This window comes from Mirounga angustirostris, unplaced genomic scaffold (genome assembly GCF_029215605.1).
Source record: "Mirounga angustirostris isolate CCGP_5_RB_7025 unplaced genomic scaffold, mMirAng1.0.hap1 SCAF_2, whole genome shotgun sequence".
Taxonomy (NCBI): Eukaryota; Metazoa; Chordata; class Mammalia; order Carnivora; family Phocidae; genus Mirounga; species Mirounga angustirostris.
Genome location: NW_026991710.1, coordinates 164541220 through 164553906, shown reverse-complemented (window position 1 = coordinate 164553906; position 12687 = coordinate 164541220). Strand labels below are relative to the sequence as shown.

General features: G+C 44.8%; 1 protein-coding gene across 1 annotated transcript in view; it reads left to right on the top strand.

The window, feature by feature from the left end:
• Positions 1 to 10086, top strand: part of SFRP1 (secreted frizzled related protein 1) — a 45327-nt gene extending 35241 nt beyond the window's left edge. The window contains exon 3 of the mRNA XM_045879887.3: positions 6479 to 10086. Within this exon, the coding sequence (XP_045735843.1) occupies positions 6479 to 6801 (323 nt within the window). The 3' untranslated portion in view covers positions 6802 to 10086. The remainder of the gene's footprint in view (positions 1 to 6478) is intronic.
• The last annotated feature ends 2601 nt before the right edge of the window (positions 10087 to 12687 follow it).

Below are 12687 nucleotides of genomic sequence, written 5' to 3'. Positions count from 1 at the left end.
TCATGATTGGTTGAGCGCGGTACTGTTGAATCCAAGAATTCATGCTTATTTCTGGAAATTTTCTTGTATGATTTCTTTGGTATTTCTCCCATCCACTTTCTTGGTTCTCTCTTGTTCAGATGTGGAGGCTCCTGGCTGACCCCGTGTGGCTTCCTTCGGTCTCCCATTTCCCATTTCTTTGTCATTTGGTTCAGCTTCCCAGGAAACTGTTTCAACCTTATCTTAAAGCACTTGTCTAGCATTCTTACATTTTAAATATCCAAATACTCTTTTTGTTCTCCCAACATTTCTTCTAATAGCTTTCCATTCTGGTTTTATGAATACAACGTCTTCTCTAATATTATCTTTGTAAAAAGTTTTCTTGTGTTCCCCACGTGGTCTCTGTTATCTCTGAATTCTTTTTTTGCCTGTTTGTTTTTTATGTTTTGGTCTCTGTGGTTCACACTTCGAGGCTTTGTTTAAATGCTTGCTGACCCTTGGCTGGCCATTCGAGTTGAAGAGTGAAGGACTAAGTTGGAAGCTCTGTGTGTGAATGCATGGCCTGTAACTTGTTAGGGCCTTGGTGTAGAGTTTTGCTGGTGGGGGAGCTGTAGGTCTTCTATTTAGGGCTACTAGTTTCTTTAGATAGAAACTCATCACTCCTCTCTGGGGGATATAAATGCAGTGTTCTAAGACTTGCGGGACTCACTATTTAGTGTGCAGACTGTCACTTAATCCTGTGGAGGGAGTCCAGCCCATCACCACCCTACCTTTTTTTTGCAGTCTGGTGCTCCTAAGCCCAGAGACTGTCTGGTTCAAACCTTCTACAAAGGATAAACCTCTTGGCTGTTGCTGGAGTTGGTGAGGGGCTCTTACCGAATTTATGGCCCAGGGCTGGTGGATCTGAGTGTCTTTCTACAGACTTTTAGCCAATTCTTATATTCAATACAACCTCTGTAATGGAGTTCAGAAGTACCCAGTGGCCCCCATTCATGACCATTTATGGGTCCTGCAGTGTGGATTGGCTTGTTTCTTGCAGGCATCCCTATCCATAAGCCATTTGGTTTCAGTTTTTCTTCTCCCTGTCAAGCCAGGGTTCACCATCCATTTGCTTTCTATTATTCTGCATGCTGATATGTTCTTGTTTTCTTGCATGTGTTTATAACTTTGTTTTTTACTATGATTTTAAACTGACTGCAGAATGGAGTGGAAATGATTGTGTGCACTCAGTCTAATGTGTTTGGCTAGAAGTAGCCAGTGGTAACTCTTCACAAACATTCCAGAAGCTTGATGGTTGCCAGTATGGCATACCTTTTCTTTTCACTTCCCAGTGGTTTTTAGCTCCCCACAATTCACCCTCAGCCCTCCCACAGGCCATCAGTGACCCCCAAATCACCAAGTTGAATGATCTCGTCTCACACTCATGCTTCAACTCTGCAGCATTTGGGATGGAGAAGCATTTCCTCTATTTGAAATGCCCTCCCTCTGCGCTTTCTGAGACACTTGGCTGCCTGGTTTTCCATCTGTGCCTCTGATGACTTTCACAATAACCCTTCCTCTCTCCCCAGTGATGGTGCTCCCTGAGGGCCCTCATTCTCTCTTTTCTCTGTACTTGACTCTTCATTGTCATCAGCCGAGTCACAAATCTGATCACTAACTTAGCTTTCCCACCTTTTGCATTGGATCCTTCTTGCACTCCGGCTGAGCAATTCCACATTATTGGTTGTATGAATGGCCAGCTCTTGGCCAAGGGTTGCCATACATCCAAGCATCCTGTCTAGGTAATTGGACGCATGGTGGCACCATTAGTATAAGAGGGTCAGGAGGAAGAGATGGTTTTGAGGAGAGTGTGGGTTTGAATTGGGTGTAATGAGTTTCCTGTTCTCATTTTAGCCTCAGAACTATGGCCAGGCCCCATGGGGAGGCTACCAAGGAAGTATCATTTCTGAGCAAAAAATGTGGTTTCAGGTGACTAAAAGTGGAATGAAATTTTAAGGGTCTACCTGAAGATAAGGGGTTATTTATTTTAAGATTGACGAGAGAGACCTAGACAACCCCTCGTCGCGACCTTAACTTGGGCTTTCAAAGTTTCTGGGTCTCTGAACTCTTGCTGGCAGTGACCAGCAAGGTGAGAGGTGGAAGTAATATTCTACGCTCAGAAGATGTTAGGTTGTTGCTAAAAAAAAACTGAAGTGTTTTGTTTGTTTGTTTTGTTTTAGTTCAGGGTCCAGGTGTTCCAGGTAGCCAAGATCAAGGGCCCGAGGTACTTGTAGCATTTTGCCCCAGGGTGAGAAGGGCATGTGAAGACGGAGAAGCCTGAGCACAGGGTGGAGGATAGTGCCAGAGAGGAGATCTGTTGGCTCCCCAGTATTGCCCAGCATGGGCCCTCTGGATGGTAGTGCTGCCCGGGCCGGAAGGCAGGCAGCACTCTACACTTTACAGATGGAAGACTGAGACTTAGGGAGCTCAAAACCAGATTTTGTGGTCACACAGTTAGAACCCAGGACCCAGGACTCTATCCAGTGCCCCAGCTGTTGCCCCAGCTGCCGCCTCCTGCGGCTTCTCCTGCCTGCCCACGCCGCCATTTGCATTGCAAACTGTGAACACAGTCTATGGGCAGATCTCTGGGGTCCAGGCTCTGTCTGCATGGTGGAGGCCTGGTAGGGGAAGAGGAAGTGGTGATCAGTTCCAGGCTGCTCCTGGGCCAGCACCCACCCCTGTCCCAGAAGCCCCTGGATATTGTATGGTGGGGGGCTGTACACATATCCACAAGGCACAGAGAAATCAACCTTGGACGGCTAATCGCCTATCCAAACATTGTTGGTAATCTGCATCCCTAAAATAAACCCTTAAAAGATGGAAAGATGTTAGTAATTTCTGGCCATATGTGCCTCCTTCCTTACTCTCCCCACCTCAAAAAAGAAACTGAGCCAAATGGCAAGAAATAAAGAGCCTAATGCATAACACATTTCCATCATTTGATTTCCCCTCTCCCCTCGCTGTCCCCCCACCTATGTAAACTAAATTCCTTTACACGGTCATGGCAAAGGAACATTAATTTTTGATTTGAGTTGTGATTAAAAGCAACACAATCAAAAGAGTGAAATAGTTTCCACTGAAGCAATATCATTTTAAACCCAGTCATGGTGTAGTAGGAAAGAGTGTGGTCTTTGGGGTTAAGTGTGGGTTTTAATTCTGAATCTATCTCTTACATACTGTGGCTTTGGGTTGTCATTACTTAACCTGAGTCCTTCTCCTTGATTTTAATAAATACTAACGGTGCCTTCTTAACATGATTACTCTGAGCATTAAATCCGGAGCCGCGCACAGAGCAGCCTATCCTGTGCTCATCTGTAGAGTCTGGCACTCGAAAACTGATGGCTCACTAATCTGCAGAAAAGAGGGTGCCCACGTGGTGTCTGGGGGGTGCAGTTGGTTAAGTATCTGACTCTTGGTTTTGGCTCAGGTCCTGATCTCAGGGTCGTGAGATAGAGCCCGGTGTTGGGCTTGTGCTCAGTGTGGAGACTCCTTATGACCCTCTTTCCCTTTGCCCCTCTGCCCCCGTGCTCTCTCTCTCTCTCATAAATAAATAAATATATTAAAAAAAGAGGGGGTCCACATTGTCAGTTGGGGCACGCACTCATCTCACCTGGTGATGTAATTGATTGTTTCTATAACAACGCTTGGTTCTCAGCCTTCGACTTTGGGAGCTACCTTGGGATTCATCTAACAATGTGGGGCACCTTTATTTAGAGGGTCTTGTGAAAGGAGTAGAATTGTTCTCACTCCTGCAGTATTCCTTCCTGCCTTTCTCTGATACGTGGTTTCTCCCAGTCCTGTCTTCGTTTTGCGGAGGGGAGGCAGAGGTGGAGACTTGACTTTGCTTAGGCCCGGGCAGTGAGTCTCCTCGTGCTGGTCCCTTACTCAACCCCACTGAGAACTCTTCTCATTCAGTGAGCCACAGACCAGAACAGTTGAAGTCTTTTCCCAAGTGAACCACCAGGCACCACATTTGTAAGCCCACAAGGGAAGCTAAACCAAGTGTCGGCCTGTGGAGGCACGTCTGGGGTGAAGCCCTGGACAGGTGGTTTCTGTTGCTCTCTGTTTGCCACACTCCTGCCTGCTGGTCCCCACTACCCTCTGTCCAGAGTGGGGATGGGAATCAAGCCTAATCAGAAGCACTGGGCAGTGGCTGGTTTGGGTGGGGGAGAGCTTAAAGAAAGGAACTCTTTGGGAAGCTGTACTCAACTCACTCCCATGTGTGCTGGGAAGCCTGGACCAGCCTGAAAGGTCAAGGTTAATCCTCCACGAGAGCCTTCTGCTGCTTAGTGCCCAGTTCCTGAACTTTCTGCTGCCCTTGGGAGGGAGGCATTTCTTAAGGGATCCCAGGCCGAGGGTATTATATGAGATTAAGTAGACTGCAAAATCTGGAACTCTTTTTGTAAGAAAAAGAAAGCAGTGGGAGCGTTTAATTGACTGACTTTGACACATTCATTAAAGGTTTGTTTCCAGGATGTTCCCCCCTCCTTCTTATTCTCGAGTTAGCCAAGGGTGTGTTTTCTAATCAACTAAATACTAAATAATAAAGCCTTTGCAAATGCAGTTTTCCCTTTGCCAGAGCAGGCTCTTTTAAGCAGGAGAAACTCTTCTACCATTTCGTAAATGAAGTCATTTTGAAATGTGGGTGAAACCAGGAAGTGAGTCTGAGCTCCTCCCCCTTATTTTCTTGATCCTTGTAGCCGGTCCTCTAAGTACGAGGTTCATTATATAGAATTTTGAAGCCATAGAGTCAGCATGGACTGCACAGGGATTCAAAGTGCACACTTAAGACATGGGTTTAAGTTGAGGATTAGTGACTCTTGCCAAGTAAACTTAACCCCCTATGCCACAGCTTTCTCATCTATTAAATGGGAAAAATAATTATACCTTCCTCATGGAGTTGTAAATGGGAAAAATAATTATACCTTCCTCATGGAGTTGTTAGGTTTAATTGAGGAAATTCATGGAAAATACTTAGCACACTTCCTGACATGCCATATGCTCTCCTAATTGTTAGCTAGTGCTATTCTGTTCAGATTCAAGCCTTTCCTCATGGAGTGTGGGTGGGAGCTTTGAGTTATTAAAAAGAGGGGGGCTTGCTAATTTTGAATTTAGAAGAATTCAGAGGATGCACAGATTATCTGGTGACTAGCATCTGGAGAATGATTTTCCTCTTCTTTGGAACTATCTGGGCTGGCCAGCCTGAGAGGGATGTTGATTGTCACAGTGATGCTGATTTTTAGTGCTTTTGCATCTTATAGAAAGCCTCCACGTGAATTTAGTTATCTTCACCGACAGACCTTGTGTAGCCATCACTACATTTCCTGCCCATACGTTCACATTAAAATAATGTTAACTCAGGGTCCGTAGAGACAAAGAAAAGGGAAGCCCGGCTTGGTGGATGGGCTGTTTCTCTCCCTACAAAGAGCTGTGCCCACGTCCCGTGTTAGACTCCAGGAGGTCCTCACTTGGATTTCTCTGTCAAAAACTCAAAGCAGAGTTTGATCCTGTGTGAGTCTACCCAGTGGAAAGAATATTTGTGGCACCCATCAGTGGTCGCTTTGTGGTTGACGGAACATCAGCAGTACCTGCTGTCAAAACTCCCTACAGGTGCAGTGGTGGGGATTGTGATTTCTCCAGTGCAGAAGTTGGACACTGATTTTTGATGCACTCAAGCATGACCATTTGATGCACTGTTTAAATTTCCCCATTGCTGCATGTGCACGCATAGGGTTTGTTGGTCTGGTTTACAGAACCCAACTTTCAAGGAATTTTAGGTCCTTTGGATGTTAAAAATCTAAACCAATGGATTTCTCTTTAAAAAAAAAAAAACAAAGCAAACTTGGGGTGAGTTTTTTCTTTGAATCCTGAGGCCTATAGTGTTAGAGTATATGGATTATATTCAAGTATATGATCCCTGTCTCTTAAAGCATTGTATGTATGATATTTTGAGTCACTGAATTTTAAAAAAAGAAATATGATTTGGTTCTTTTTTTTTTAAAAAAAGATTTTATTTATTTATTTGAAAGAGAAAGAGAGGGAGAGCATGGAGGGAGAAACAGACTCCCCGCTGAGCAGAGAGCCCGACTCGGGGTTCAATCCCAGGACCCTGAGACCATGACCTGAGCCTAAGGCAGACGCTTAACTGACTGAGTTACCCAGGTGCCCCTATGATTTGGTTCTGAAAATGTATTCGAGACTCTCATGGCATACCAGGGCAACTACTGAGTTACCATTAGACACCATGGAACTAGGGGGCAAAATCAGAACATAGAGATGAACTAAGACCTTGGTGTTCATCTGTAAAACTGCTTCTTTCTTTGACTTGCCAGTTGCCTTTCATTTCAGCCTCCTTTTGAGTGCTAAGTTTGGGTTATTGTTTTAGATGGAAAACTGTGTTCTAAAATCCTTTTTCTCCCTCCTTCTCTCCTCTTCCCCTCTCTGCCTGCACCATCTCTAGCGCTGAGGATGAAAATTAAAGAAGTGAAAAAAGAAAATGGTGACAAAAAGATTGTCCCCAAGAAGAAGAAACCCCTGAAGTTGGGACCCATCAAGAAGAAGGAACTGAAGAAGCTGGTCCTGTACCTGAAGAACGGGGCTGACTGCCCATGCCACCAGCTGGACAACCTCAGCCACCATTTCCTCATCATGGGCCGGAAAGTGAAGAGCCAGTACTTGCTGACGGCTATCCACAAGTGGGACAAGAAAAACAAGGAATTCAAAAACTTCATGAAGAAAATGAAAAATCATGAATGTCCCACTTTTCAGTCAGTCTTTAAGTGATTCGCCCTGGGTGGGTTGGGGAGGGAGCCGGGGGTTGGGGTGAAGGGTGGGGCTGAGCAGACAACCCTGGAAGCCGGGGGTTCACACTCAGTGCTCCTTCGGTTGGTAGAGGACATTGTAATCCAGTTGGCTTTGCTCTGGCAGCATCCCCACGCCTTCCCCTCCATAGTCACGCTCCAGACCCAGTACTGCCAGTATTTAAAGCCGCATGCCCCGGTAAGGAAAACCATATAGATTAGGAAGTCTTTTAGGATCTACAGCGTGGAACAGCACATCACTGAGTCAAAGCAGGTGCAAACCATTTCAACCAGAGACAGCCACTAAAAAAGAAAATTTTGCCAGTAAACAAAGAAACAAAAAACAAAACCAAAAACGAGATTGGACAAAAAGTGAAAGACAGCAGCAAAAACTCAGTTCTGCAACTTTCTTTGTGTTGTTACAAGTTTCTTATGGATCTATCAGCTAATCTAAGCCTTTGGAACTAGAACGTTCCAGCTATTGGTAAGATGAGTTGCTTTCAGTTCCAGAGTTGCTTCTCTTTCTGTCTGCCTTAGAAACACACCACCACACTTAAAACTTGAGATCAATTCCAGAAAGTCAACGCAGGGGGAAAAAGCACAAGGACAGTATGTAATAGTGAAAACATAGGGAGGTCATGCCTACTCTGCTTTTCCATGTGATTATCTTTTGACATGAATCAGCTAGTCTCAGATGCCGTGTAAATGGCAGTTAACATCGGCCTCCGGGCATGATCTCACCACCGCACGTCGAAGGGCCGCACGTGCCTGCCTTTGTGTGAGAAAAAGGAAACACCGTGGGCACCAAACCCATGACATGAGAGAGACCATGATTTTCACACGGAGAAGGCAATGGTTAGTGGTTTTCAAAAAAAGTAGTTAAAGAAAAAAACAAAGAAAAAAACATTAGGAACAGCCCTACAAATTGCTAGTCAGTGTGAATTGTAATTGGGTGAAGAGCTTAGTGTTCTAATTTCATCTGTCTGCTCATTTCACTTTTGTGTTTTTTTTTTTTTTGAGAACAACAACAAAAACCCTATTTACTTTTCTATTTTTTTTTTTTTTTAATCTACATTGACATGTGAAAGGGGTACTGGGCTGAGGGTCTTTTGGTGCATTTGAGGCTACTTTCCAGGGGGCAGCTCTCTCACTGGGCATTTGGGGTGTGAGGTGGATTTGCCGGATATGGTAACCATGTGGCCCCCTTTTCTGAGGTGTTCTGGATTGCCCTGGCCCCAACCCAGTGCCAGTCATAACTCCCAGTGCTCCCCGTGCTTTCCTTCCCTGCGAAGAAGTGGATTCCTTTCAACCTGATTGCCTGTAGATCAAAGAAATTCAGAACAATCAGCCTGCTGTCCTCTGCACTTAAAAACAATTTTTTTTCTTTCAAATTTCTGCAGAGGGAAAGTTAAGCCCAAAGTGTCCCCATCCAAGGAGTGAGTTTCAAAGGCAACACATCTCTGCAAGTTTTCTTGAGTGCCCTAAGATGCTTCTTAAAACCCTTGCGTTTGATAGGCGATGTATATAAATTCATTCACATAAGCAACTTTACTCCTCTTGTTCAGTGTATAGGAAGTCACTCTAAGCAATTAATGTTAATTTGCTCCTCAAGCCCTATTCTTCATTCTCTGTAACACCTGAAGGTGGTGAGAGGTAGTGGTTGTCCCTCTGGGCAAATGTTTATACCAATCCGGAAGCTGCAGTGATGCTGGGAGGTGACATCCTCGAGGCCCCTGGACTGACACAGAAACAGCGGAAGATTCTGTTAACTCCTGAAGACTCCAGTCTGCAAATCAGCATGCCAACTGCATTACCTACCTGAGGGTTATCCTGATATAATTAACCTCTCACAATTAGTGATCCTATTACTTTAACACGTTTTGTTTTTGGTTCTCTCTGACCTTTAATCATAAAGTGTTGGGGATCTTAAGTGATTTGCCTGTAATTTTGGATGATTTTTTTAAAAAATGTGTATATATATTAGTTAATTAGAAATATTCTACTTCCCTATTGTTAACTGAAATTCCGAATGATTTCATGAATGCATGGATCTGGGCCTTCGTTTGGGTTGCTTGGGTTGATGAACTCAAGAGGTCAGTGCTCATGTGTATCTGCTCATTTTGACAGAGAGCATCATGCAACAGGCGTCTGTCCAAAGCAGGGCCTTAGGAAGGGGTTTGTGTGGGGGTATTCACAGTTACCGCAGAGAGACTGCGGAAGAATGGGTGGCTGTGTTGCGCAACTCTCTAAGTGGGAATTCTCAGGTAGGAAGAGACATCTGCAGCACGAGTTCACAGTAAATGGGAAGTGTGAATTGCAGCTGCCGGTTTTACCCCAACCAGACAGTCCCAGGACCTGTGAGCTTCACGCGGATTTGAGAGACACACTATCTTTGTCTATAACACATCGGCAATTTGAGGGCACAAAAGAGAGGCTATGGGCCCAAAGCTGCATTTTTATCACAAACCTTTGTTTTTCTCAACAAAGGGTACGACAAAACCAATGTGTAGACTATCGGCTTGGTCATCTGTTTCCAAAAGTGGAGGTCTGGTAATTTGGTAATTTGGTAATTTGGTCTAGCTAGTTCAAAGGTCGTATTTGTAAAGGTTAAAAATCATTCTGGGTGGAATCCTGCGAAGTCATTGGCAGAACTCAGCTCAATCTTTGAAGATTGCTAGCTCTCCTAGTGAGATGAGAATCCCAAGAACACTTTACTTTTAGACTATCCTGTGTAACACTTGGCTCTTCTGCTGGTGCCTTAGCAATGAGGGCTCCTGAAGGCAGAATCTCGTCACAGCTCCAGTTTTCATTTGGATCTGTAAATTACAGAAACCCCAGGGCCCAAAGCTACAAAATGTGTGTTTCTCATCAGACTCCCAAGTAACTAGTTGCTCTGTTGGAACTCCGCAGTTGTGGGCTCGGGCCATCTGTTTCTGAAGCCACCTTGGGTGACCCCTAGAGAGTAGCTTTGCGGCCATTCTGATCTGTCACCAGCAGATACGTAGGGCGTGGGTGAAATTCCTGTTTCCTCTAGTCCCCTCACGTAGCACTCCTCTTTTAGAGTCTAAATCTTTTACAAAAGCTTTGAATACTGTGAAAATGTTTTACATTCCATTTCATTTGTGTTGTTGTTTTAACTGCATTTTACCAGATGTTTTGATGTTATCACTTATGTTAATAGTAATTTTCCCATATGTGTTCATTTTACTTTCATGCTTTTCCTGCCATGTATCAATATTCACTTGACTAAAATCACTCAGTTAATCAATGATAATGTGAGTTGTGCCTTCCCCCCCACCCCCAATGATAGACCACTCACAGTCTACATGCCCTGCTTGAGTTTCTTCAGTGATGTTTTCTGGCCTTAGCTTTACAGCTTTGCAATGGTAACTGGGCGTGGGTGGGCTGGGGGTGCCCCTGGGAGGCACCACCGACTCTCCTCACCTCCATCCCACGTTGACCATCTGCTCCCGTGAATAACTTCCAGAAGTGTTTCTCCCGGCTGTGTGTGTTTCAGATCAGAAAGAAGGTTACATACTTGTTCTACAAAGAATGTATTTTTCAACACTGCCTTTCTTTTCCATGTTTTGGGTTTCAGATGCTCTCTCCTCTTTAGCCAATTCCGTGTTAAAATTACCAACTAAAATTTGAAAACTCTCTGGGACCTGGATTCTTAGGCCTGCATGAGATCTTAGAGGAGGCCACATCCACCTGTTTCATTAAAAGATGGAGAAGCTGAGATGGGGGATGCCTGGGGTTTCATAGGGAGCTTGGGGTTCCCAGGTCAATGATGTCACTGGAGCAGGAACCCAGGACTCCTAGGGGCTAGACATGTGGGAACAACATCTGAGTGACTGCTGAGCTTCTCTTTGGACCCCGAGGGTGGCACTTGCTGAGCCCAAGCCATTTCAAATTAGGTGATATGCCTTTTGCCCAAGGAATTCCTCAGTGTGACTTTTAATTCTGCAAGCACTTACAGTGACAACTTCATTTGATGTCATCCTCTGATTAACAAGGCACCTCCAAGCCTAAGACAACTGGCAGTTTTACCCAGAAGTGAGTAAATACTCCTGGGTCACCGAAAAATGGAAGCACAGAGACACCATTTCTCAGGCATGGTGTGAGGACTTGGGAAAATTCCATGAAAGCTGTGCCCTAGTATCTAAAGATTTTCCCATGCTAATGTACATGACTGGTGAGCTAGTGATACGCTCGCTAGCCAAGTCAAGGCAGATATCGGCATTATTTTCCTTTTTATTCCCCCATGGTTAATGAAAAAGAAAAATGTGTTTTAGCTTGGGTGTGGATGTCTTTGTCATCTTTGGCTGAAGCCCTGTCACTGCGACCCATAATTTCCCATTGCTGTTTTGAATTTTTTTTTTAAACAAATCAGCAAAAAGATAATGAAGTATGTACAAAGGCATCTTGGCTTCTGCTGCTGGAGTCATACTGGAGTTTGGGGACAAGGGTTATGACTGCTTACACCTTGTGCCTTAGAGATGAAGGGAGCACCAAGATCAGCAGCCTTGCTTTCAAGCTCATTAGCTTCCGCACTTCTTCAGGGAATTATACAGGTGCTCTCCTACTCAGGGGCAGAAAGAGATGAAGGGTCACACCGTTATCCAAGTTAGGTGGGTCTTACTTCTTTTTTTTTTTTTAAAGATTTTATTTATTTATTTGACAGAGAGAGAGACAACGAGAGAGGGAACAGAAGCAGGGGGAATGGGAGAGGGAGAAGCAGGCTTCCCACTGAGCAGGGAGCCCGATGCGGGGCTCGACCCCACCCCACCTGAGCCGAAGGCAGACGCTTACTGACTAAGCCACCCAGGCACCCCTAGGTGGGTCTTACTTCTAAGGCCATCTCCCCACAATGGGTCCAGAAGTGTCAGCAATTCACTTTTGCTCCTGAGGAAGAGAAATCTGTACCCATCGCCCAATAATAATCAAAGGAAACGGAATCACTCTTAAATTTTAGCATAGATCCCCAGAACTATCCAAGAAATGCGAGTATGGGTTCATTTCATTATTTCCCCAGGAATCCAGCCCATTCCAAGCCCCTAATATTTATCCATACCCTTCAGAGAGAAAATAATCAGAAGGAAGTTTCCAACGTCTTCCCCGGTGTAAGGGAAAGTTAAGGTAACACACCTTCAGTGACAGATAAACCTCAAAATTTCATTGAAAAATACTTAAATATTTTTTTAGCATAAATCATCAAGGGAGAGCTTGCTAACAAGCAGTTTCTGACTTCCACCTGTAAATTCGGATTCAAAAGGTTTGCCATGGGGATTTGAACTTTGAATAGTGCTCTAGGTTTCTCATATGCCAGCAGTCTGTTGGATCTTACCTTGTAAAACATTTTTGTAGGACATAAGTGGCCTGGGAACGACAGGCAGGCTATTATTTTGGTATCCCCTTAGCCCTACCTATATATTCCATATTACTGCAGCCCTTTCTAAAGTTCTGAGTTATTCTTGCTAGGTATGAGTCAATAAAAGAGGAGTGTAGAGATGCGAGGGCAGGAATGAGCCTCTCTCCTTTAGCTAGGGACATTAGGCTTCCCAGGTAGTGCTTCTCAGACTTTGATATGCACACCAGCCACTGGAGACCGAAAATACAGATTCTGATGGGGTAAGGGGGTGGCTCCTGGTTGTAGGGAGAGGCCCACGACAGGTCTGCTGAGCACACTTTGAGGATGAGGCTGGAAGGGGCAAGTGAGAAGGGCTGCGGGGTTCAACACTGTCTTTGCTCCCGGTTGTAATAATGCCACGTCTGGGATCCCTATGTAGAGCCCATCTCCTCGGGACTCAGTATTAACAGTGCTCTGGGTTGGAAAGAAAATCAGTCTATGGGGGAGCCACAGTTAGAA